General features: G+C 36.5%; 4 protein-coding genes across 16 annotated transcripts; 2 read left to right on the top strand and 2 right to left on the bottom strand.

The window, feature by feature from the left end:
* Positions 1-10,536: 10,536 nt before the first annotated feature.
* Positions 10,537-12,247, bottom strand: LOC112769574 (uncharacterized). The gene is made up of 5 exons (XM_025814079.1): positions 11,649-12,247; positions 11,322-11,488; positions 11,012-11,216; positions 10,779-10,861; positions 10,537-10,694 (listed from the first exon to the last, which is right to left on the bottom strand). Exons 1-5 carry the CDS (start codon positions 12,245-12,247, stop codon positions 10,537-10,539), a joined length of 1,212 nt encoding a protein of 403 aa, XP_025669864.1.
* Positions 12,248-16,892: 4,645 nt separating this feature from the next.
* LOC112771755 (uncharacterized) lies at positions 16,893-18,621 on the top strand. Its single transcript, XM_025816567.3, has one exon. The coding sequence runs from the start codon at positions 17,262-17,264 to the stop codon at positions 18,294-18,296; it is 1,035 nt and encodes a 344-aa protein (XP_025672352.1). The 5' UTR covers positions 16,893-17,261; the 3' UTR covers positions 18,297-18,621.
* Positions 18,622-19,604: 983 nt separating this feature from the next.
* Positions 19,605-22,872, bottom strand: LOC112770972 (nuclear cap-binding protein subunit 2). Its single transcript, XM_025815492.3, has 9 exons — positions 22,755-22,872; positions 22,509-22,561; positions 22,115-22,338; positions 21,727-21,865; positions 21,600-21,633; positions 21,059-21,169; positions 20,296-20,361; positions 20,079-20,188; positions 19,605-19,865 (listed from the first exon to the last, which is right to left on the bottom strand). Exons 2-9 carry the CDS (start codon positions 22,524-22,526, stop codon positions 19,791-19,793), a joined length of 777 nt encoding a protein of 258 aa, XP_025671277.1. The 5' UTR covers positions 22,527-22,561; positions 22,755-22,872; the 3' UTR covers positions 19,605-19,790.
* Positions 22,873-22,883: 11 nt separating this feature from the next.
* Positions 22,884-25,679, top strand: LOC112770973 (protein NUCLEAR FUSION DEFECTIVE 6, mitochondrial). Of its 13 annotated transcripts, none has more exons than XM_025815496.3 (4): positions 22,968-23,282; positions 23,552-23,673; positions 24,096-24,148; positions 24,365-25,286. In XM_025815496.3, the coding sequence occupies exons 1-3, from the start codon at positions 23,134-23,136 to the stop codon at positions 24,101-24,103; spliced, it is 279 nt and encodes a 92-aa protein (XP_025671281.1). In that variant the 5' UTR covers positions 22,968-23,133; the 3' UTR covers positions 24,104-24,148; positions 24,365-25,286. The 13 variants fall into 13 exon arrangements, with proteins under 13 accessions (XP_025671280.1, XP_025671281.1, XP_072082319.1 ...); XM_072226218.1 differs by having other exon boundaries at positions 23,008-23,282; positions 24,100-24,148; positions 24,365-24,742; XM_072226224.1 differs by lacking the exon at positions 24,365-25,286 and adding an exon at positions 25,382-25,679 and having other exon boundaries at positions 23,009-23,282.
* The last annotated feature ends 49 nt before the right edge of the window (positions 25,680-25,728 follow it).

The following is a 25,728-nucleotide window of genomic DNA, read 5'->3' as shown; positions in this document are numbered from 1 at the left end:
ATCCAAACTCAAACTCGACTCATTTAATTTATGATCTTAATTACATGTTTAAGCTCAATTCACCAACTCACAAATTCAACTTATCAAGCTATTAACGAGTCAAGTTTAAATTGGCTCATGAACTAACTTGACTCACTTCTAGTCTAACATGCAAACAATTAGCTTATTCGAAAAGAAAAAGATTAATTGATAAGTGATGACTCAAGGTAAACGTTTGCAATTTTGCATTATGCAATGCTCCGAAATTCCAATTGGTTGTTGGGCCTCGGCCCTCTTGTAACAACAGAAGATTGTACCAATAAGACGAAATCATGACCAAAATAGAAGAAGAGATGGATAAAATGAAGGATAAAAAAACTCACTTGCGTTGGTCTCGGTTCATTGGTCAGCAAACTACAAACTTTTAAATAAAATTTAGAGAAAAGGACAAATTAATCCCTGACATTTTAACCCGAGGACATTTTCGTCTCTGAGCATTGGAAAATACATTTAAATCCCTGACGTTCCTAAAAATGAGACCGATCAGTCCCTTCGTCCATGAGCCACCGTCAGACCGGACGAAAAATGCTGACCTGGCTCCCCTTATGCTTACCTGGCTCAACGGCGTTCCCACGTGACACGTTAGTGGGATGGAGGTTTTGAAAACGGGACACATAAGTCCCTCTCACTCAAAACGACGTCGTTCTGAGTGTTGCCCCTTATATACAGTCTCGTCCCTTTCCTTGTGTAGAATCCCTATTACACCCACAGAGCTTTTACAGAATTACATAAAACCCTAAGGAAGACCAAAGATCAAACGCAGGAATACTCTGTTTCTCCCTCCAAAAAAACCACCATCCAGACTGGGAAGGTTCCGGTATGTATTCGGTGTGAATCTAGTCTGATTTGCCGTCTTCGTCACTGAAGGTAAGAATCAGTTGCATTGCTTATTGAGTCGATTGTGTAGTTCAATAGTAATGAAAGTATGAATTGTTGTACGTGCATGGTGATAGCAATGGTAAAAATTGTATGTGCGTTGTAACAGTGAATTTGATTCAATGTTAGGGCAAAGGAAAGTTCTTGGTTAATTTCTGTTTCTATTTTTTGTAGGAGATTGATGTATGAGTGTAGAGTTAGTTGATCGTTGATTTCTGTTTTTATTTTTTTCTCCAGATGGTAGATGTGTTTGTGGTGCCAGTTTTCCACCATGGAGGTAGTTTTGTTAGAAATAGTAATGGTTCCCTTGTTTATCAGAATGGAAAGGTAGAAAAATTTCCCGAAATGGACCTGGATTTTGTGAATTTTGAGAACTTGATCACACTTTTTAAAGGCTTGGGGTACCAGTCGTACAGGGCAGTTTATTGGTATGATCCAATGAGTGATGATGTTGAGTCAGGGCTACACAGTTTGACAGGGGATGCAGGGATCAATGCCATGCGAGAGAACAAAATGAAGAATACAAAGACGAATGATTTTACCTATACTTTGACCACCATGTTGATGAGCATGAAATTGTGGAGGATGGTGAAAACAAAGGCAAGAGTCCTGTGTTAGAAGAGATTCAGAGTTCATATTCAGATGATGGGTATGAGAGTACGGAGGATGAGCCATATAAACCTCCACCACCCGGATATGAAAGTGACAGTGATGATGGTGATAATAGTGCTGAGGACAGAGCACGCAAGAGGAAGAGAGTTAGTAAGGGAAAGGAAAAAAATTGTGTCTCCAAGAAAGTCATTTGCAAAGAAGCCATGTGCTAAGAAACCAACTGCAAAGAAGACAGGTGTGAATAGGAATAGGAGAAGTTAGTTAAAGAAGGGACAAAATAGTGGAATGGGGACATCTGAGATGAATAGAAGGCAGCAGGCCAGGAGTGAGCCCAATATACAGCAGCAGGACAATTCTGGACCCAATGATCAACAGCCCAACAGAGATCCAACTGTGAGGTTCTATGTCAGTGCAGTCTAAGGTGATGATGATGATGACCCCATATATGATTACCATTCTGAGAATTTACACACTCCTAACTCCACTGATGATGAGTCCAGCAAGCACACATTTTCTGAATTTGATGATGATTATACTTTTGGAGAGGGCAGGTTTGAGTTAGGGACAAGATTTGCAACCATAGAGAGATTTAAAGAAGTTGTGAAAGGCTCTTTCATTGCTGAGGGTAGAGAGCTTAGGTGGATTAAAAATGATAGGAAGAGAGTAAGGGTGGGATGCATGGATGATGACTGCCCTTGGTTAGTTCATTTGTCATACAATAAATCACTGCAATGCTACCAGGTGAAGACTTATAAAAACGATCACACATGTGCAAGGGACCTAGGAAGTAACGCTGTTGATCAACATTGGATTAGTCAGAAGGTGGAGAAGAGAATGAGTTCACAGCCTCACATGAGAACAAATAAAGCTGTTGACTTTCTGAGAGAGGAGTTCTCACTCACTGCACATCTAAAAATGGTCTATAGAGCAGTTAAGGAGGCAAGGGAGAAGATAATGAGCAATGAGAGGGAGCAGTACAATAATGTGAGGGGTTACTTGTTTGAAATTCTAAGAAGCAACCCTGGCTCCAGGGCAGAGGTGTGTGTAACTCCAATTTCTCAAGCCCCTCCTGTGTTTGATAAGCTATATATAGGGTTAGAGGCATGCAAGCAGGGGTTCAAGAGTGGATGTAGGCCTCTAATCCACCTTGATGGTTGCTACCTGAAAACATATTATGGTGGACAACTCCTAACTGCAGTGGCACAATATGCGAATAATCAATTTTATGTTGTTGCTTATGGAGTTGCAAGGTATAAAACCAAAGAGTCTTGGAAATGGTTTCTTACCCTACTTCAGGAGGATCTGGGGGATGTGCAGACTCATGGTTGGAATTTCATGTCCGACCAACAGAAGGTAACACTCACAACTCTTTATAAACTTGATAATGGTTCAATTATTTCAATATGATGTCTATTGCAGTTAGATATTTATTCACTGATATGCCTAGTTTAATAATGCAGTCGTTCAGAATTTACTAGTTATGTTTAATTGTGAAACCTTTGTGTACTGTGTTAGGGATTGCTGCCTGCTTTGAAAGAAGTGATGCCAAATGCACATCACCGAAACTATGTGATGCACATTTGGAAAAACTTCATAAATCGATTTAAGGATTTGTACATTCGGGAGGTGGTTTGGGATTGTGCTAGGTGCACCACCATACCCGAGTTCAAAGAACAGATGGAGAAGCTCAAAGGCATTAATCAGGGGGCATGGGAATATCTTTCCAAGTTTGAGCCAGCAACTTGGGTGAAGGCGTATTTCTCCCACGGGCCAAAAGTGGACAACCTCACAAATAACATGTGTGAGGTGTTCAACTCGAAGATAGTCAACTATAGAAGAAAGCCTATCCTCACAATGGTTAAGCATAAAGAGCTACTTAGTGATTATACTGGAAAGCTTGCACCAGTTCAGCAGAAGAGGATGGAGCGTCTAATAAGGCCTAGCAATAAATGGCGTGCAGACTGGACAGGTGATGATGCACGTAAGCGTTTTGAAGTTACTCGTAAAGCCACAAAGGTGGACGTTAATCTCATCAGGCAGACCTGCTCCTGCAACAAATGGCAGCTGACTGGTTAGTTCTAATTTATTCTAACGCATTATTTCAATACATGTCGAATATATGGTTAAAGTTGTTGGCTGATTGATGCTTTAATATATGGCTTTCAATGTTTTAATTTGTTGGATGAATGATGTTTTAATCTATTGTTTTCAATATGTTAACTTCCTGGCTGAATTTAGTTTAATATATGGTTTTCAATATGTTAACTTGCTGCCTGAATGATGTTTTCTGAATGGTTCAGTCAATTCTGGTTCATGATGTTGTCTTTTGTGTTAGGCATGCCATGTATCCATGCCATAGCAGCCATAAGGAAGAGGCATGATCATCCAAAGGATTATGTGCATCCATGGTTATGCATGGAGTCAATCCACAAGACATATGCTCATTGTATTCAGACAGTGCCAAGTGAGGAGTTCTGGACAAGGACTGAGTATTCAAGGCCGGATCCTCCTATCATAAAGAGACCAATTGGCAGGCCAAAAGTGCATAATAGACAGAAGAATCCAGCTGAGCCAATGATGCAACAAGGAGGTAAGTTGAAGAGGTCATTCAAAGTCACTTGTAGTAAGTGTGGTTCAACAGGACATAACTACAAGACATGCAAGGGCGCTCCATCTGATCCCAATTGGAAACCTAAGACAAAGAAGCCCAAGAAAGGTTCCACATCTTAGTCATTGGCAGTCATCCCACTGTCACAGTTAGCTCCAAATGATAGTGTAAGTAATTTGCTTTAAGAGTAATCTGTTTGATTTCTTAACTATGCTAGGAGTTTATGTGCTTACTTGAATGTTTATTTACTAATCTGTTCTCTATGTTTAGGAGTAATCTGGTTGATTTCTTGTCTATTTTGGTCAGGATGCTCCACCTAGTCAGGACGCTCCACCTAGTCAGGATGCTCCATCTGTTCAGGATCATAACATACCTACTCAACAATCCACACCTGATGTAAGTTACAATCTGTTCAATGTGCATGATTGATTATTGGGTGACTACTTTGTATAATCTGTATGACTAATTACAATGCTTGTCAACCCAACTCTCAACACAGGTTTCAAGTGGTGTCATCCCAGGTTCTTCCAACCCTGTGGCAGCAACACCAGCAGCACCCCAAGTCAGGCCAGCACCAGTGACCAGAAGGATACCGTTTCAGCCTCCACTCCAAGTTCCATCTACAGCGGCCCACAAAACTCAAGCAAATCCAGCGAAGATGAGGCCCAAGCAGAAGATATTCAGCCCACCAGCTCCACTATGCCCCACTCCACAAACCCCTCAAAGTCAGCCAAACTCCACTGGCCCACAACCACCTCAAGTCCTACCAGGAACAAGTGGATCAGCTACCCAGGAGACATTAGCGGCAGCAAGCCCGGCCACAACCAGATTGTTCAAATTCATCCCTAATCCACCTACCATTGTGCCTAAGAAGTGAAGATCTGTGTAGCTTTTAGTTATGTTAATTTTGCAGTTTGACTTAGACCTATTTCTGTACAGTTTGGCTTATGCCTTATATTTTGTGTTTGAGGCTTACTTTTGACATGTTAAACTTCATCAAATTGTTCAGTTTAGGAGACTTTTTCATTTTGGGAAGATTTAGTAAACAATGGCTATGAAAAACTTGTTTAGCAATATAACATCCTCTTTCTAAATTATGTATGCAACTACTGCCTCTAATTCCTCAATGTTTCCAAGTTTATTTAGATATTCAAAATATAAGTTTAACATACTGATATTATAACTCGAGTTTCATTTAGATTACAGGACCCATGACTTGCCAAAACGGCATGTTTCAATACACAACATAAACCTACAACATACCATTCTCTATCATGATTGTTATAGTTCATCTCTCAAGCAATAGCTACATAAAAGGCAACAACAACAGCAAATATAATTACAGAAAAATACAAGGCTACTGGATTTTTCTTCTTCTCCAAAGCAATAATTTTCTCCTCCAAAACAGCCATTCTATGATCCAATTCATCTTCCTTTTCCTCTTCCTCTTCTACAACTTCAACATGTTTCTCAACCAAATGTCTGCTGTCACAGATGCAACAATTGCTTCCTATTCTGGCAAGATGCTCATCGACCCAAACAAAAAATTTGCAATGAGGTTCCTTTCCCTGTCAAAATCACCAACATCATCTACTGCCCGCATCCATCTCAGATCAAACCAAAGCCAGAATTTTTAAACTTACCTTATAGAATGGACAACCCAAGAAGATTATGTTAGGGTTGCTTCTGGTCCTCGACATATACATTATTGCATAAACTCCACAAAAACACCTAGGGGTGACGGCGTCGTTTGGATGGTCAGCATGAATACCACCTGGAATTGAGCTTGAAACAGAATTTTCTTCTCTTACTCCACTAACGCTTCTTCTTGAGGTTGATGATGCCCCCTTCGTAGCCATTACTGAACTCTGAACAAGTCTTCTCCTCACCACCACCCACCACCATGAAGGAATGACCTAAACGAATTTTAGTATTAAGGTAGCACTCAGAACGACGTCGTTTTGAGTGAGAGGGACTTATGTGTCCCATTTTCAAAACCTCCATCCCACTAACGTGCCACGTGGGAACGCTGTTGAGCCAGGTAAGCATAGGGGGAGCCAGGTCAGCATTTTCCGTCCGGTCTGACAGTGGCTCATGGACGAAGGGACTGATCGGTCTCATTTTTAGGAACGTCAGAGATTTAAATGTATTTTCCAATGCTCAGGGACGAAAATGTCTTCAAGTTAAAAGATCAGGAACTAATTTGTCCTTTTCTCTAAAATTTAAATTTAAAGTGAATTAATAGTCCTTAGTTTCCAAAAATAAAAAATAAAATTCAAATCTAGAGTGGATTAGTAATTCTTAGTTTGCAGAAATAAGAAATACTGGAGACAACAAATAATTTTTTTTTCGACGAAATGTAATTTATATGGCATTTGTCCTTTTTCTGGATTTGAACCTCTCCTAATAGGACAAAAAACATATTTTTTGTTTTTAATATTTTTAAAAATATTACTAATACTTAATTTCATTTTGTATTTAAAATAAATTTTAATTTAATTTTATTATTATTAATAATCTTTTTGAAAATAAATAATTAGTCAAATTATTTTTTTAATTTGACAATTAGGTTCGGTAATGGGTTAATAACGGTAGTAAAAATAAGTTGGTGTTAGATTTGGATTTAAAATAAAGAGGAATACAATTATAAAATATAATTTGATTAATTATTGATGTTTAAAAAATTAATAACAAAAGTAAAATATATTAAATATTGATAAACTTGTTAATGTTGTAAGTGTGAGAAGTGTATGAAGTTAGTCCCACATCAAAGAAAGCAAGGAAGAGTGAGGAGTTTATAAGATGAGAGACTCGTTAACTTATTATCTTAAAGTTTTGAGTTGGATGTGGTGTCTTTTCATGTTATGTTATCTCACTTAAATTTCAAACAAGAATGTTGAAGAGTTATTGTGGATGAAGATGTTTCTTGTAGCACTTGGTTTCAAGCAAGACCATTAGATTTTTTTTTCTCCTTTGTGAGACCCAAGTCCAACTTTTTGAGGGTGTCTCTTTGCACCAATTGTGCCACAACCCTAATTAGATTTTTGGGATCATTAAGAGGTAGAGAGTGTAGCCACCAAAGAGAGAAAGAAGAGGAAAAAACAGAATTTTCGTTTTTATCCAAATCAGTAAATTTCAAATGACAATTTCTTATTCGTTCACCGTTGGATTGGCTTGCAATTTGAAGTGTCAGAGAAGGTATAGTCAGGTAAAGATGTTTCTTATGATCATTTAAGAGTCTTTGAATGTAAAGCTTTTGTTCATATTCCCAAAGATGAGAGATCTAAGCTTGATATAAAGACTAGGCAGTGTATTTTTATTGGCTATGGCATGGATGAGTTTGGTTACAGGTTTTATGATCCTGTTAGCAAGAAGGTGATTCGAAGTAGAGATGTTGTCTTTGTTGAAGACCAAACATTAAAGGATGTTGATAATGCGGAGAAGCCAATGGTTCAGGCTAGTGATGATTTTTCTGACTTGGATATTACTCCCTCTATACCTATGGTAGAAGATGGTAGAGTTGAATTTTAAAATAATGAGCATGATACAAGTGCAGATGAAGATAGAACAGTTGATCCGATACTTGATGAAGTTGGTGATGATGATCCAGATGAACAACCAGCTTTGGAAATTCCTGCAAATGCATTCAGAAGATCTACAAGAGAGAGGAAGCCTTCATTAAGGCATTCTTCACATGAGTTTGTTTTGTTGACTGATGGGGGAGAACCTGAATGTTTTGGAGAGGCTGTTGAAGATGAAAGCAAAGCTCAATGACTTGAAGTTATGGAAGAAGAAATGAAGTCCTTACTTGAGAATGATACCTATGAGTTGGTGAAGCTACCGAAGGGTATGCGAGTTTTGAAGAACAAATGGGTATTCAGAATCAAGAATGAAGAACACAATTCTAACCCTCGGTATAAGGCTAGATTGGTTGTTAGAGGCTTTAGTCAGAGAAACGGTGTTGATAATGAAGAGATCTTTTCTCCTGTTGTGAGGATGTCATCCATTTGTGCTATGCTTGGATTAGTAGCGTCTCTTGATCTGGAGATTGAGCAAATGGATGTGAAGACATCTTTTCTTCATGGTGATTTAGATAAAGAGATCTACATAGAGCAACTGGAGGGCTTTATTGTTAAAGAAAAGGAAGATTTTGTGTGCAAGTTTAAGAAGAGTCTTTATGGGTTGAAGCAGGCTCCAAGACAGTGGTACAAGAAGTTTGAATCTGTTATGGGGGAGCATGGTTACTGTAAGACAACTTCAGATCATTGTGTATTTGTGCAAAAATTTTCTGATTGTGATTTTATCATTCTTTTACTTTATGTGGATGATATTTTGATTGTGGGCAAGAATATATACTTTGAGGATTAATGAGTTGAAGAAACAGTTGAGCAAGTTCTTTGCTATGAAGGACTTGGGTCCTGCCAAACAAATTTTGGACATGACTATTACTCGTTATAGAGATTTCAAGAGGCTTTATTATCACAAGAGAAGTACATAAAGAATGTGCTTCAAAGGTTTGACATGAATGATGCCAAATGTGTTGCTAGTTCTTTTGCTCCTCATTTTAAGTTGAGTACCAAGCAGTGTCCAACCACTGATGAGGAGAAACAAACAATGGATGAAATTCCTTATGCCTCAGCTGTTGGAAGATTGATGTTATGCTATGGTGTGTACTAGACCAGACATTACTCATGCGGTTTATACTGTTAGTCATTTTTTCTCTAATCCAGGTAAAAAACATTGGAATGCTGTTAAATGGATTATGAGATATCTCAAAGGTACAACTAACTTGAGTTTGAGTTTTGGTGGTGAGAAATCTTTGCTAGTTGGATTTACTAATTCAGACATGGCATGAGATATTGATTCTCGAAAGTCTATTTCAGGTTATTGGTCAAGTTTGCAGGAAGAGCTATTTCATGGTAGTCAAGGTTATAAAAGTATGTTGCACTTTCTACCACAGAGGCAGAGTTTATTGCAGCAACTGAAGCATGTAAAGAGTTATTGTGGATAAAGAAGTTTCTTGTAGCACTTGGTTTCAAGCAAGACCGTTATATGTTGTTGTGTGATAGTCAAAGTGCTATTCATCTTACCAAGAATTCTACTTTTCATGCAAGATCTAAACATATTGATGTTAGGTATCACTGGATATAGAATGTGTTAGATTCCAAATTGTTGGAACTTGAGAAAGTTCACACTGATGATAATGGTGCTGATATGATGACAAAAGCATTGTCAAGAGATAAGCTTGAAGTGATTTGTCCAACTAAATTTAACAAAGTTATTTACATACACGTGCTTCTAAAGTGTAAGAGACTTTTAACATAAACGGCTTCTCTCTCAATGTTTTTCTGCAGATTTTATTTTTTTTATTTCTCTACAAATTTCATTTTCTTTTTTAATTTCTCTACATTTTTCGTCAATTTTGGCTCTTTTTCTCAACAAATTTTTGTTTTTAGGATGAATGTTGTTTGATCTGAATTCATTTTCAATCAAATAGTGAAATCAAGCAATGAAATCAAATTCATATAGGCTTTTCGTGTTCGAATACAATGAATGATGCAAGTTTAGATTAGTTTAATCAGGGCGAATTGAATTATTATTTTGAATCGAATCAAGTAGATGAGGTTTGGTTCGTTTCTAATTAATATAGTTTGTTAATAGTTAATGGTGGTGTAGTCGTTTTGTCTACGAGTTGAATAGTTTCATTTTTCTTTGTAAAAACTCAGTGTTCATGGTTGAAGGTTTGAATTTGAATAGAATGTAGAAGTTTTGAATTATTTTTTCGATGAATCTATTTATGTTACGTTTAATGGTAGTTTCGGTGCATTTTGAAACGCAATTTGGTGTAATATAGAATTGTTTTCATTGTTGTGCTTATAAGTCTTCAGTATTTTTTTATCAGTTTGTCCCAAAGGTTGGAATGGCTTTTAACACACTTGAAGAAGAAGCTGTTGTTGCTTTTTCTTCTCCGTCTCGTTTTTTCTCATTTTTATCTTTCATTATCGTTATTGTCATCGTCGTTGTCTTTTTTTTTTATATGTATAACAGTTCAAATTCAGAATGCACCGAGATTCTTTAATGATGACCAAGGTTCTGAAAACTGAACCGGTCATCGAACCGCTTTAGCTACTGGTTCACTGGTTCATAGGTTCAACCGGTTCGATCGTGGTTGAACCGAAAAACTGTTTTATAATAAAATAATAAATAAAATATAAATAAAATATAAATAAACACATGAAAATATAATTATAGTCTAATTTAAACTTTAAAATATCATTCAAATTAAAAGTACTACATAAACTAGAATGTTATAATCTCATTCAAATACAAATTCAAAAGTCAAGAAACAAAACAACCAATCAAACAGAACATAGCAGCATCAAAATGATCCAAGTTTGTTATCAATCATCAAAATCCTCCATAACTTGCTGCAGATTTGTGTCATTGATATCATCACCTTCATTTCCACTACTTGGACCAGAAAAAGCAAGTGGTGCAGCATAAAATGTACTACTACTACCACCACCACCACCTTGATCTAAATCAGCATCAATCTCATCTAACAAAATATAACACATTATCAATAAATTAAAGATCAAAGCTATTGTAAGTTATTGTCTGATCAATAAACTATAATACTCACCAAGCAAGTCTTCAATATTACTTGGAAGATCAGGCTCTTTTTCAACAACCTCTTTCGTCACCCAAAAATCAACCATATCAATACTTTCAATATCGATTGGATCATATTGCAGCTTTTGCTTTCTTTTTTTCTTTCCTTCCTAACAAATTAAATACAATATATGATAAGCCTAGTATATTAATTCACTATACAAAATCTAATGATATGAAATGAAAGGTTGAAATATATATTACCTGGATTTAAGACGCAAATTATATGTAACATACACAATATCACTTAGCCTATCATGCTCCAATCTATTCCTTCTTGTTGCATGAATTTGATCAAAAAGACTCCAATTCCTTTCACACCCTGAAGAAGTAGATGCTTGTCTAAGAATGCGAACTGCCATGTTTTGTAAACATGGAGCAGAACTACCAAACAACCTCCACCATTCATCTACAAGTTACAATCCCATATCTCAAGTATTAGTTATCAAATTAAGGAAACCAAAAAATAAAATAAGTAAATAACTAAAGCTTATTATCAAACAGATATTATTACCAGGTTGAAGTTTTTTTGCAGCTGGAACAGCTTCAGGCCTATCAAAGCTTTCCTTTCGATCTCTATATAAGTGTATCTCTTTCATTGCCTCAACTGAATCTAAATTATTAACCTTGCAATGCAATGTAACAAGATCAAGTAAAGCTCGCATGACATCTGGTGCTTCTCTATAATTTTCAGAAAAAAGCAAGCAGGATTCAAGAAATAAGCTACTGCATGAAGATTTTTTTTTCAAATATTTGTCCCATCTTGAGTTGATAATCTCTGTGTAAGGTTGATATGCAGTCTTCCTATGCTTGAACATTTCTTTGATTCCATTTTTTTGACCTCAGTATACCTTCATAAACAATTCCCAATGATGGTTTATCATCGGCATCTACCAACTTCTGCAATTTAATCAACGGACTCACAATTTGGCATGCAGTAAAACAATCATCCCAAAATTTATTGTCTAGGATAATTGCACTCACAGCTCTATCATTAGCACTCCTTCCTAATTTGTGTCCGGTAAAGTGTGTATCAACAACCAATGATTGTAAATCCGATTTGCGCTCAAAGATACTCATCAATGTGATGAAGACAGTGGCAAAACGAGTTGCACCTGGACGAACAATCTCCCTCCAACCAGTTCTTTGTCTTAGCCAGGACAAGAACACCGTATGATTATATACAAATACGATAATCTTCGAAGCACGTGTTACAAGGTTAGAAATATGTGGCATGCTGCTTATATCTTTCAGAATAAGATTCAAGCAATGAGCAGCACAAGGTGACCAGTGAATATTTTCAAATTTCTTATTAATAAGCCTACCAGCAGCAACATAATTCGCGGCATTATCTGTCACTACATGAACAATATTATCAGGTCCAATCCATTCAATCACCTCTGAAAACAAGTCACACAAGCTTGAAGCATTTTTAACCATACTTGAGGCATCTACAGATTTCACAAAGCACAACCCTTTCGAACAATAAACCAAAAAATTAATCACGTTCTTTGCCTTTGATCTGTCTAACCATCAGCCATGAATCTTGAATCAGTTCACGGTTTCACACTACACAGTTCAAAGAAAAATAAAATAGGGAGACAAAGTTTCAAAGTTTACAGTTTCGGTATTCATCATGTGATTGTTACAGAGCTTCACAAAATCAAAGATTCAAAGAAATACTCAATCAAACTCATCAGGAATCAAACAACCATAACTAAAAAAAATATTACTTGGAACTCTGGATTCTGGAAGCTCGAAAGCACCTTCAAGGCTTTAACAGACCATGCAAATTGCAATAGGGAGAGTAGGAGACAGCAAAGGGACGACGGTGAGAGTGAGGTGTTCTCAGTTCTCGACGGTGAGAGTGAGGCGTTCTCAGTTCTCGACAGCTGCTGCGGTGGCTCGACGGCGGTGGCTCGACGACGGTGGCTAGACCCATGTGAGAGTGAGACGTTCGATGTTCTCAACGGCTGCTACGGTGGCTCGACGGCGGTGGCTTGACCCGTGTGAGAGTGAGGCACTGAGGCGTTCTCACCTCTGAAGCAGCTTCAGTGAAGCTCGATGAATGAGAAGGCAATTACGGATTTGGACATTTGGTAACTGATTTAGCCATTTAGGGTTTCAGAACCTTGGAAATGGCAGCGTTTTGTTGCCAGCCAAAAAACCGGCTGGGTCACGGTTCAGTTTAACCGACTGGTTATCGGCCGGTTTACCAGTTCAATTCCGGTTTTCAGATTGGCAGTTTTGCTGATTGACCGAATCGTTCTTGGGTCTGGTTCACGGTTCGACCGATTTGACTGGTCGGTTCGAACCGGTTTTTAGAACATTGATGATGACGACACACAAACAAACTTAGTTTAAAATAAGATCACACTAAAAGTATACCTTATTTAAATCCAGAATGCACCGCAATTACTTAATGATGACGACACACAAACAAACTCAGTTTAAAACAAGTTCAGACCAAAAGTGCACCTTATTTAAATCCAGAATGTACCAAAATTCAAAACCAGAATGCACCAAAATTACTTAATGAGGATGACACACGAACAAACTTAATTCAAAACAAACACAAATCAAAAGTTTACCTTATTTAAATCCAAAATGTACCAAAATTATTTAACGATAACTTAAAACCCATCATCTTCCTTCTTATTGTTCTTCATCATTATCATCATCATCTTCTTTTCTTTATTTTTTTCTTCTTGTTTTATCGTCTCATTTACTTTTTTAACAAGAATAAAAACAAAAAAAAAATCAAACAAAAAAATACATAATAATGCAAAATCACTAGAAAGAGGAGAAGAAAAAGAAAAAAAATAGCAACAACAATAAAAGAATGACGATAAGAAGGAAATACGCGAAGAAAAAGAAGGAAACCAAAGAAAAAAGAGGAGAAACATAAAGAAAAAGGAGAGTTAAATCTCAAAGTAGTCCCTGAACTTGCACTCAAATCTCAAAGTGATCCCTGAAGTTAATAATTACTCAAATTCGTCCCCGAAATCGCTCTCCGGGACTCATAGTAGTTCCTAAAATAATTTTCACCCATCCTTGCCATCGGAAAGACTAAAACGATGTCATTTTGTATTTATATAAAAAAAACCTAATTCCCAACACGACGTTGTTTTGTATTTATAAAAAAAAAACATAATCCCCAATTCTCTTCTTCTTCTTCAACTCCATAGTAGCAACAACAACATCATCATCATCATCATTGCAAACAATAGTTAAACTATCAAACTCATATTAGTTTATGTAGACATCCAATGATCATGTCCAAGCCAAAAATTTGATTTAAATAACAAAAACTTATATAAATCATAGCAGCGGCAATAATAACATGCAACAACATCTCATCGATCAACAATAAAAATTAAAACATAAGCAGCTAAACAAAGAATAAATAAAAGGGAAGAAGAGGCAGAGCAGACCGGCAGAGCAGAAGGAAGAAGCAGGCCACCGGAGCAGAGGAAACCAGAAGCACATGCACGAGAGGAGGCGCCACGGCGGCCTAAAAGCAAATTGACGAGAGGGGGCGACAGCGGCAAAAGAGGCAACACCCGCAGCACCAGAGCAGCCTAAGCACAACAACGGGAGAGGAACTCTAGAATCGCAGATTGTAGAGCTTTAGGTTAGCGTATGATTGGGTAATAATTAAGGTAGCAAAAATCGCGTTCTTCCTCATGGAATCGGACGTTTCTACGCTTTAGGAAAAGTTATTCGTCTCCGTTCACGCTTCTGGCATCGGATGAGGCAAGAAATAGTAGAATCGGAGTCCAAGCGCATGGAATTGCGGACCGAGGCGCTTCCACCGCATCAAACTTGGCTGCTCAAAGAGGGGAAAAAAATGGAGCCTGTCGGTGACATTTAACTTGTCTTGCCGTTGAGGTAGTCCTCGGGATTTGTGAAATCCTCTGGTATCACTCCGACTGGGACTGGTAGTCGGGGGCAGAGCTGTAATGGTGGTGGTGTGGTCATTGGAAATTGTGGGACGGAGATGGTCTGCGTCCCATTGCTTGTCGATGCGTGGAGAGTGGGGAGCGCGACAGGAAAAAGAAAAGTACAATGTTTTGGTTTGAAGGAGGAGGAGGAAGATGAATAAGTAGTTGAGATGATGAAGAAAAGCACGATGTTTTGTTGGATGAAGAAGATGAATTAACGAAGGAAGGTTGTTGAACTTAAGCTCACGTTCTGTTTTTTTTTTTTCTATAAATATAAAAGAATGTCGTTTCAGTCTTTTCGATAGCAAGAATGAACGGAAATTATTTTAGGGACTATTATGAGTCTCAGAGAGTAATTTCGGAGACAAATTTGAGTAATTATTAATTTCAGGGATCACTTTGAGGTTCAAGTGCAAGTTCAGGGACTATTTTAAAATTTAACTCGAAAAATGAGAAGAAACACAAAAAAGAAGAAGAAAAAAGAGAAAGAGGAGAAGGAGATGACACAGAAATGTTCCTGTAGTTGGAGCATGTATTCATACTTTATTAATAAAACTAATTTATGTTAGACTTAAACTAACTTAGTTAGATTTAATTAATAAAAAGACTTAGATGTATAGTATAACTGTACCTAATAATACTAAATACAAAATTAGAGTATAAAATATACTCAATAATTTTGGCATGACAAAAAATTTATTTTAAATATAATAAAAATTCACATATAAATATTTTTATATAAAATAATTAAATATCAAATTATTTAACCATTTTTTTATTATAAACTTCACATTAATTACACATCAGTCAAACATATTCACTAAGAATATAATAAGCTGTACCTTGAGTATTGTTGAAGGGAGTCACTTGAATTTTACCTCATTAAAATTTGAGATAACGCTTCCGAAAATCGCATCTCATTTTCTGGAGCGGGCTTCAAAATAAAAACTTAAAAAGTCAAAAGGTTCAACCACCAATTCCAACAGGCATGTTCCCATCTTCACTTCGATTGTTCCCCCGTTGATGGCGCCACAATATTCCAAAGTAAACCGATGCTTCAACATCACTTTAATCCAAAACATGTCCATGTCCAATAATAATAATAATAATAATAATAATATGCCTTTAACTAATCATACCGGCCATTGAGCTAACATGACAATTTTCCTTTCAAAAGACAAATATGGGTTCTTTTGCTATATAGATTATACAACTATCGTGGGCCAATGAAATTGATTATATTTTAGGCACAATGCCTTTATTTTAACTTGCATGTTTTTTGGTCCCCCTTAAAGCGGGTGATTACTGATTATGTAGACCTTCCAGAATCAGTGGTTATAACTTAATATCAATCCACTCAGTGTATGGCTTCGCAACTAAGTTTGCTTGATTGGAGACTGCATTGCATTAATAAATATTTTTTCATTTAATTAAATTAAATAGTACACAGCAACTATTTTTGTTTTATGAGTAGTGCTTTGCATGAATTTTGACAATCATCAAAATTAGCCGTATGATCTAAACTATTATAATGAACTTGTAGCTTTAATACTAATTAATTTGTCAGATAAATAGTGTTTTAACCTACCAGACTACCACTCTAACAGTGCAGGGTTGTTGGAAAAAGGTTTATTCATAAACAATAATGACACAGTGACCAAGTGATTTATAGTTTCAACCTCAACTGGCATCCTAGTTCACACTTAAGGAAAATGAGCATAGTGACCTTGAAATTTCAATTCTGAATTCAGATAGCAAAGGAGGGGTTCTTAGCAATGTAACCAGAGAAATTCTGAAGAAAAAGTGAAAACGAAGTGCTCTTTATTCCATTTAACAAAACTTTATATATATATATATTGTTTTCTACGGTATCTCCCAATTCGTTATACTAAGAATTAATTCATCGCAAATCAAAATTTCATTTAAAAATTTTACCGCTAGCATTGTTGCATACACAAAGCGAAATTTAACATTGATGTATTTTACCAAAATAGGCTTATAAAGTATATTATAGCATATAAATTACACTTTTTTAAGTTGTGAAAAACAATCTTATCTTACATAAGCAGCATTTTGCAGGTTGTGAAAAATAATCCATTACACATATTATCTTCCTAAACATTTTGAATTCATATCCCTATAAATCACCCCAATCACCCATTTTTGATAAATTACAATATTGTTTCAAATTCTCTAATTAGTTACAAAAAAATACTTACACTTTTTGACCAAGACTAGTGCTCAGTGTGCTTCATTGCACTATGTATCCTAATATTTCCCATGCTGACTTTCCCAAACCTTTTGCACATGCATGATAGCCAAATGGTCACTATAATCATACCCCACAAACCCCACCTTTTATTCCACAATCCCCGCATAATTACAAGGCCTCTGACTCTGATTTTATAGAACCAACAAGCCAAGGTCTTAACCCTTAGGACTCTATAAAATAACCCTTAACAAGTTTAGTTCTCTTAGCAGTCATCTCTTACTGTCTGTTCAACACTACTATGGCTTCTTTAGTATCCAAACTCTCTTTCTTCTTCTTCTTTGTCCTTGTTCTCTCCCCTCAAATTCAAGCCAGAGAAGGCAAAGTCTTTAGCCTCTTCACCCATTTTAGAACCATCTACAATGTCAAAGAGCATCAAAATTTGCCCGAGAAACCAAAAGCTAAATCACCAACACCAGCACCCGCACTAGAGCCTATAGCAGCACCAACACCAGAACCAATCACTGCACCAGCACCAGCACCAGCACCAGAATCAGGATCAACAACAGTAGAATCAGGGCCAGCACCAGAGCCTGATTTTGTTGACAATGGAAATGGCTATGGCCTTTATGGCACTGAGTCTTCTGCTACTCAATATTCTTCTCCCAACAAGGAGACTCCAATCACAACCACAACCACCTTTGAAAACGAGCTTCTTGATGAAGATCTCACTGGTGAGAGCTTCAACAACAACAACAATAATTATAATTACAACCCCAACAGCTACAGCAACAATGAGGTGAAAAGAAATAGCAACAATTACAACAATGAAGAAGAGTTCAGGAACAATTACAACAATGGCTATAACAAGAACCATGAGGACAGCTACTCCAACAACAATGAAGAAGAGTTCAGGAGCAGTTACAACAATGGCTATGATAACAAGAACCATGAGGACAGCTACTCCAACAACAACTACAATGAAAGGTACACCAATAACTACAACAATGGCAATGAATACAGCAACAACAAAAACAGCTACAATGAAAAGTATACCAGTAACTACAACACTAACAATGAATACAACAGCAACTACAACAGTGTCTTTGATGAGGTGAAGAGAGAAGGAATGAGTGACACAAGGTTCATGGAGAATGGCAAGTACTATTATCCTGTGAAGAACAATAATAATCAGAATTATAACCTCAATGAGTATGAATCAGTGAGAGGAAAAACTGAGCATGAAGGATACTATGAGAAAACTCAATACCCTAATGAGTTTGACACCATGGAAGAGTATGAGAAGCAGCAAGAAAGCCAAGGGTATACACCATGAGTGTTATTTTTTCCCTTACTTTTTTCTTCCATCATATTTTTAGACAATTAGAGAGTGAGTTAAACAGAATGCATACGAATTCAGAAGAACAAAGATACTAAGTTATGTGGGCATTGTGATGCTTTATTTTCTAGTTTCATCAGTGGTCTTGCATAGTTTCTTGTTTTGCAGATCCAAACGATGGAAAGTATGATGTAATATTGTCATTTTGTGCAGTGTGAGATTCTAGCTTTCTTTGGTAGTTCACCAAATGGAAAGTTTTACATTTTGTGCTCAAATGTTCCGTTAACAATTATATGAAGTAAATTTCTTGCTTTCTTCATTATTTTTATCCTTCTTCATTATTTCATTGTCCCCATAATTAAGCAAATCCATATCCTCATGTTAACTTATGGCTCCTCCTTTTGGTTGGCATGATTATTTCTTTATATTTATTTGTAATATTTGATTTGGGAACATTGTAGACAGACACAATTAAGTATTAGAGATGAGACAGAATACCGAAACATCCTTAAATGGATATCATTCAGAAACATGATTTATGCATGCTTGCTGTAATTATTAGTATCAATCATGAATGCTTGTATGTTACATTTTAGTCAAAAAGGCACCGTATTAATGCATTTATTTTTCTAGAGCTTAGTTTACTTTTACTTTTACTTTTACTTTTTAGCACTACAAATTCACCAATTCATGGAGAATGGATATTTGCTAAATCAACAAAGCTCCATTCTTTCAATGCTAAAATTAAAGTGATCTTTTTTCTATAAAATGGAACTTCACTTTCCCTTTTTTTAATATTTTCCATCTTTTCTTGATTTCTTGTACCCTTTTTATTTTGCGATTACCGCTTCCTTTGAGCATAAAAAAAAACTACGATGGAAAGATATTTGGTTCTAAGATGTATATTCAAGTACAAATCCGTTTCCTCTGCTTCGTTACTATGGCTAAAATAACTTAAAAATTAGAGAAAAAAAAAACAAATTAATCTATAACTTTTTAGTTTGTGAACATTTAAATCCATAACTTTGTCAAAATCTAGACACATCGATCTTTAAGTTCAATTTGTCCCATTTTAAAAACTCTCCCACGTGAACATTCGTATCGACCAAGTCAGTATAATAAGAGTCACGTTTGATTTTTTCGGTAGGAATCAATATGTTCAAATTTTGAAAAAGTCAAAAACTTAAATATATTTTCAAATTCTTGGGGACTTAAATGTCTTCGGACCAAAAGTCCAAAAAATCAAAGACCTCTTTGTCCTTTTCTTTAAAAATTAGTTACCAAGCAAAATGCGCTACCGAAAAATCAAAAGAAGAAATAATAATACATAACATGGCACTACCACCAGTAGCAGATACAAGTATCCAACCCAGAATTAAGGGTTAACAATTCAATCTTGCAATTTTCATTGATAGACACCACAATCTTCCACTTTTAATAGTCTGTAAAAATATTCTGTGTAAAACTAGTACATTATTTATGAAATTCTGATTAAGCCCGTCTCTTTCGATCATCTTCCTCATCCTCGTCAGAATCACCACTCTCGCGAAATCGTGGATTTTTTTCCTGCCACAATTTGACATAGTAAGAGATTGATTGAGACAAATTGAACTCCTAGACAACTGTCAAAACATGACATGCCTAAAATAAGTATATGGACAGACTACCAACATCCGCAATTGTAAGCACAAGTATTAGGAATAAAACCAAAACCATTCCTCGAATTGAAAAATATAAGTTCCTGTTGAGAAAAATGGAATTAAGGTCAGTAGAGTTTACCGGTCTAGAATCAGGGTCAGCATTTCTCCGAGATTCATGATCTGATGTTCTCTTTGAGGATTCATGTGGAGGGTGGCGGTCATCATCTCTGTATCTCTTCCTATGGTAGTCTATGGTAAATTCAAAGGCAAATCAGTAACGGGAAAATTACAGGTACCGATGGAAAACCAAATTGCTGGACAAAAAAACAAAACAGATTGTCATGTGATGGAACTACCTCTACCATGCCGATGGGATCCACCATGACCATGAGCATGGGCATGGCCTCCACCATGTCTACCATCTGCAGCAGCAAAATTGCTCAAAAGCTTAATTTGCGAGGAATATAAACTCTCAAAAAATGATAAGGAAAGACTAAAACATGAATTTGCATATTTGGATTTTAACCAACGATCCAATACAGTTGACTGTTGAACACAATAAAAAATACCCAGCTTTCAAATATTAAGATGCAGCAATTTCCATGTCCAACTTGAGCATCCACAATGGCATTTACATTTACATTGTGATTTACTTTGCCAACAAAATTTATTTCAAAAAAAAAAGGTAGAACTTCTAACATAGGAAATTGTGAACCTTAGTCTTCAATCAATAAGAAATAATGTAGGACTGTAGGTGTCATTGGCTTTCACTTTTATGACATTTCTTTACACTGCAGGCAGATACAATGCAAGGGGTAGGCTGCTCCTCACAACCTAAACCCTAGTCTACATGAATACATATATTTGGAAGCTGCCTCGAGTTGAATATTTCCAGAGAGGCAGGCACAATTTTAACCGCAACTTGAAATTTCAGAGGTAAGCATAGTAAGGGAGTAGGAGAATAGCTTACAAATGAAGCAGAATTTTGAATTTACATAAATGGAAAACACATGATCCAATTTTTTTGGTAATTCCAATTTTGAAAACTAGCGAAATATTGTGTCAGAGCCACTCCTAGCAACTGAAGATCTGTGCAAAATACAGATTGAAGTCACTTACATGAATGCGGAATAACAGGTGGGAAAGAACCCAAAGAACCAGCGCCATAGTCTACAAGCTGCCTTTGTACTTCTAACTCTTTCTGGACCAACTTCCCATAACCACCTCTACGTATGGAAAATTAAGGAAACTAAAAGGAGAAGCATATAATGACTTGTCTCTGGTCTATTCGCTTCAATGGACAAAAGAAAACTAGATAAAAACTAGAGTATTCCATTCTTCAACAATGATACAGTGAATTTCCTGGTTCTAGATCAATGAATGGTGCAAGAGTTTTCGTAAATCATCATCACTTTGAAGAAACATGCTCAGTGAACAAAAACTCAATTAAAATTGTTTATTACACATACCAATCGACAGTGAACCATAGTAGCTATATAATACCCTCAAATTTTAAGAACTGACACATTTGTGTAAGTGCATTTAAAATAATAACGTTATTTTCCTTTTTCTGTAAGGAAGAAAATCAAGCACATAACAAAGTAACTATCTAGTATGCAACTGTTGCAGACAAAATTATTTGGAGCAATTAAAAGGATATCAGGATCATAATCAGTTCGGTATTCATCACGAACCTGCACGAATTATGGAAAATGAAAGATAAAATACAACTTCATATAAGACCAGAACAAAAATATTCAGAGAAAACAAAAGGCATAACAGTTAACCTGGCCACCGCTACGACCACGGCCCCATTGTCTTCCATCTTGGAACCCCCAATCAAAATCAACACGAATGGGGCGATCATCAAGTATTGTCCCACTTATATATTTGCAAGCATCCTCTGTATCTTCACGTGAGTAATATCTGGTAAGAAAATACTACACAATGAATAATTCTTGAATATTCATAACAAATCACTGGAAATAACAGAGCGCATTCATAATGAATTGCTGAAGCAGAATTTATTCTTAATTACGGTGCACCAGAAAGTAATTATTGCTAATAAAGAGAGTGGACTCTGCAAATTTGTTTTTCCACATTTACACCTCATCCATGCATCCAGTAAGAGTATAATGCCATTGTATACATGTAATCCAGCAATTTGAGTCTTACAGAACAAAACAGAAGCCGCAGGGTGTTTTCGAGTTCTTATCCAAGCCCATGATGATCTTCTTAATTTCTCCAGCTCGGGAAAACAGCTCATAAACTTGCTCCTCTGTCGTGTAAAATGACATATTTCCAACATAAACCGTTGTTGATGTCTGCAGAGCATGCTCAAACTCCTCCTGATTTCCGGGAAATCTTCTATCTCGATAAGCTGAAAGCTTCGCTGGATCCTACAACCACCACCATGAACAAATAAATAAAAATAAATTAAACACATTTTATATAGCTACACATTTTTTTTAAACCAATTAAGATTGCAAAACCGCCTAGTCCATGAACCCTAGAAGGAAAAAAAAAAAAAAAAAACCAAGCTCAAATGAAATAGATTACTATACCGTACCTTAAATAACGAAGCCATGCGTTCTTCTATAACTCAGTAGCGACACTGTTTGACTGCACCCGTAGTGAAAATTCATCAAAAAAAGGAAAGCAACGAAACAACGATAGAGTGAAACCTCAAATAATTTCAAAATTTCGAGTGAAGAAAGATTGAAACCTTACAATTTTACAAGGTTTTTGTAATCAAATACAGCGAGGAACAGAAAGACAGAGAGAACATTGTAAAGAAAAAAAAGGCGAAACTCACAAGCAACAACGGCGACGGTGACGACGGATTTTGGGGAGGATTTGGAGGAGCTCCGTAGAGTATGTTTCGGGAACAAGCTGCTCGAGAGTAACTCACCCCACTCACTCACACACACGCACACTCGGGTTTCAAAAACGATGCCTGTTCTACCCGAAAAGGATCCGGCCCAATAGTAAGCCCAAATCTAGAGAGAAACAACCAATTGGAATTTTCGAAGCCCAAAAACACAAACCAGCTACTCGCCAAAACCGGTGCAGGGTTTTAGCTTCGTAGAACCCTTACAGTTACAGTTACAGAGCCGGCGAGAGTGAGGAACTAAGGAAGCAAGGAACCCTAAACATTATTTTCCGATCATTTCGATTATTAATTAAAAAGGAACATGGCATCCGCCGCCGGCGCCACCGCGAGGTCGATTTTCCGGTCATGCTCTGCTCGCCGCGCCGCTTTCCGTCTCGGCGCCGAAGCTAAAGCAGCTCGTTCTCCGTTCCGCCTTGGCTCAAACAAACCTCTGCCACAATCCATGCTTAGGTGAGTAACTTACTTACTTGCGTTACCCACAGATTCCCCAATAAAGTAGGACATTGCTAAGATTTGGTGAATTACAGGTAGAGTTGAGCTTAGCTTGGGTTAGCTGAATTTCTATTTTGTTTATGATTAATTTAAAGATGCAATTGTTCTGTGCTAGAAGCTTTTTCGTGCAGAATCGCATTTGGGCAGTGCTTATCATTATTAGTGCTGAATTCTAATTTCGTTGTTTATCAATCTGTGATGAATTGAATTTATTGTTTTTTGAGAAGGTGTCCTGCGGAATTGAGCTTCTGTGTGGAATCAATGCTGCCTTACCATACGGTCACTGCATCAGCACTGATGACTTCCATGCTCGCTGTCTCTCGCCGCAGTTATGGTTGGCTCTCGGAAGGTATCTTATCTTACTCTAAAGCAGTTGCTTCTTTAGTTATTATGAAGAGGTTCAATTGATTTTATTAAAATGTCTTTGGTTCAGTGGCATTGTTTTTGGAAGATATCTCTTGTCACATTATACTGTAGGTAGCACTCCATGCATTTAATGTGCATATTTTGTTTTAGTAACTGTGGTCTTTTGCAAATGGCCTACAAAACGATGTTAATTCCCCGTTTTATTAGAATTCTTAGTATTGATGCTCATGCCATATGGTTGGAAGTTGTGATATGAGTTTTTGAAAGAGAACGAGAAAGACTTCTGAAGATATTTGCAGTTTATGTTTGAGGGAAAGAGTATTGTGTAATGTGGTTCTCCTCTTTAGGTCTCCTGGTCTATGCTCATTTTAATTGCCTGACAGTTGGATTTTACTTTTGAATTAGGTAGCTAAACATCTGTGTCATTCCTTGTGTTCTTTCTTCAATTTGATTTTCCGGTAAGTGAGTGTTTCTTATCAATTCTCTGGTTCAACTTAATAGGGTCTTGTGAGATTTCGTGAAAAAAACTGTCTAATGCTTGATCAGGTGTTTGTTGATCTATTAATTCTGTATCTAGGATATTTATAGATAAACTTATTCCCTGAAATTTCTGTTTTCCCAACTCATGCAACTAAATCTATTAGTGAAGCCGTACGCACTACTTTTGTTTGTAGGCAAGGAGAAGACTATTTGAAGATCAAGAGCAAAGTTGGGATGACATGGAGTCCTTATTAGGAAGAATTGCTAGATATCTATCCCCAATTATTTTTATACAGAGCACATTTGTCAGCTCTCAGAAATTTTTGCTAAGTTGGGATCATGAATATCACTATGTCATTATGCTAGATTTTTCTTAGTTCTATATCGTGTTTTAGAAGATAATTACTTGCCTCCAATTTTATTTATCATGTTGTTTAAAGTTTGTGAGTACAATTCACAGGAATAAAAGAACAGTAGGCATTATTTCTCGGTGAGGATGTGAGTTTCTAAGATACTGTATTAAAAATCGTTAGTAAACATTTCTCCAGAGTTCAGTTTGTTGCTTTGTTTAATGTTTGGCTGTGCTGCTGAAATTCACTAAAACCGTGTTTTTTGCATTTCTTTTTGGCGTAGTACTAGGATGAATTGATGACTAAGGTGTATACTGATATTTTTTGTTTAATCAGATTGCAATGATGATGTGTGATTAGTGTTCTGAAGATGCAAGCAATCTTTTATGTACAAATCTGCTTCGTGAGGCAGTGTCTTGACTGAGCCATCTGTACTTCTTTTTCTATTTCAGATGCATAAAAGGATGCTACTTTATCCACCTTGATTTTAGTTTCTGAAGGCAAATAAGCTGAAAATGTATTGCGCATCGTTGGATAAAGTTTTGACTTATTTGTCCTTGTTTAGAAATTTCAAATTGGATCAGCTAGGGAGGTTTAGTGAATGTTAGAGCTGGATTATGTAGTCAAACTTCTACATTCAACTTCAACTCTTAAAGGGTGCCTATTAAGCATCCTTCTTTATATGGCTGATCCAAATTCATCTAGTATACACTTTCCTTTTTCTCAATTACTTACTGCGAATAAGTAGGTCTCATATTTTTGTTCACATGATAACTTGTTTGTCTTTAGATTGCTACCTTTCTGTGAATTAGACAGTTGATGATACGTTCTTATATACTTCTTTTTACTCTCAACTTTCAGAAGGAGAGGGAACATGATGTGATGATAACTACCGAATGCAATACCGAATATGCTCAAATTTTATTTCTTGAGTATCAAAGTTGGCCAGTTTTTGTAGCTCACTTCTTAGAATTTGAGTTTTGGATAACAAAGTACAGAACTCTTACATTTAGGTCTTAATTCCCCTTGTCAAGTACTAATTCTATTTTTTCCTTTGAAGACCCTCTGCAGCTTGTACGACTTCTGTGTCTAAATCTTGCACAAGATATTAATTTGTTAGATGAAGTTTGCGAGATTCAGTGATTCTCCGTCGTAAATATGCAAAGTAGCAAACTATCCCCGTTTATTGTTGTTTTTGGGTAAACCAG

Source organism: Arachis hypogaea, chromosome 18 (assembly GCF_003086295.3).
Source record: "Arachis hypogaea cultivar Tifrunner chromosome 18, arahy.Tifrunner.gnm2.J5K5, whole genome shotgun sequence".
Lineage (NCBI taxonomy): Eukaryota > Viridiplantae > Streptophyta > Magnoliopsida > Fabales > Fabaceae > Arachis > Arachis hypogaea.
The sequence above is the reverse complement of the archived record's forward strand: the minus strand, read 5'-3'. Positions and strand labels throughout refer to the sequence as shown.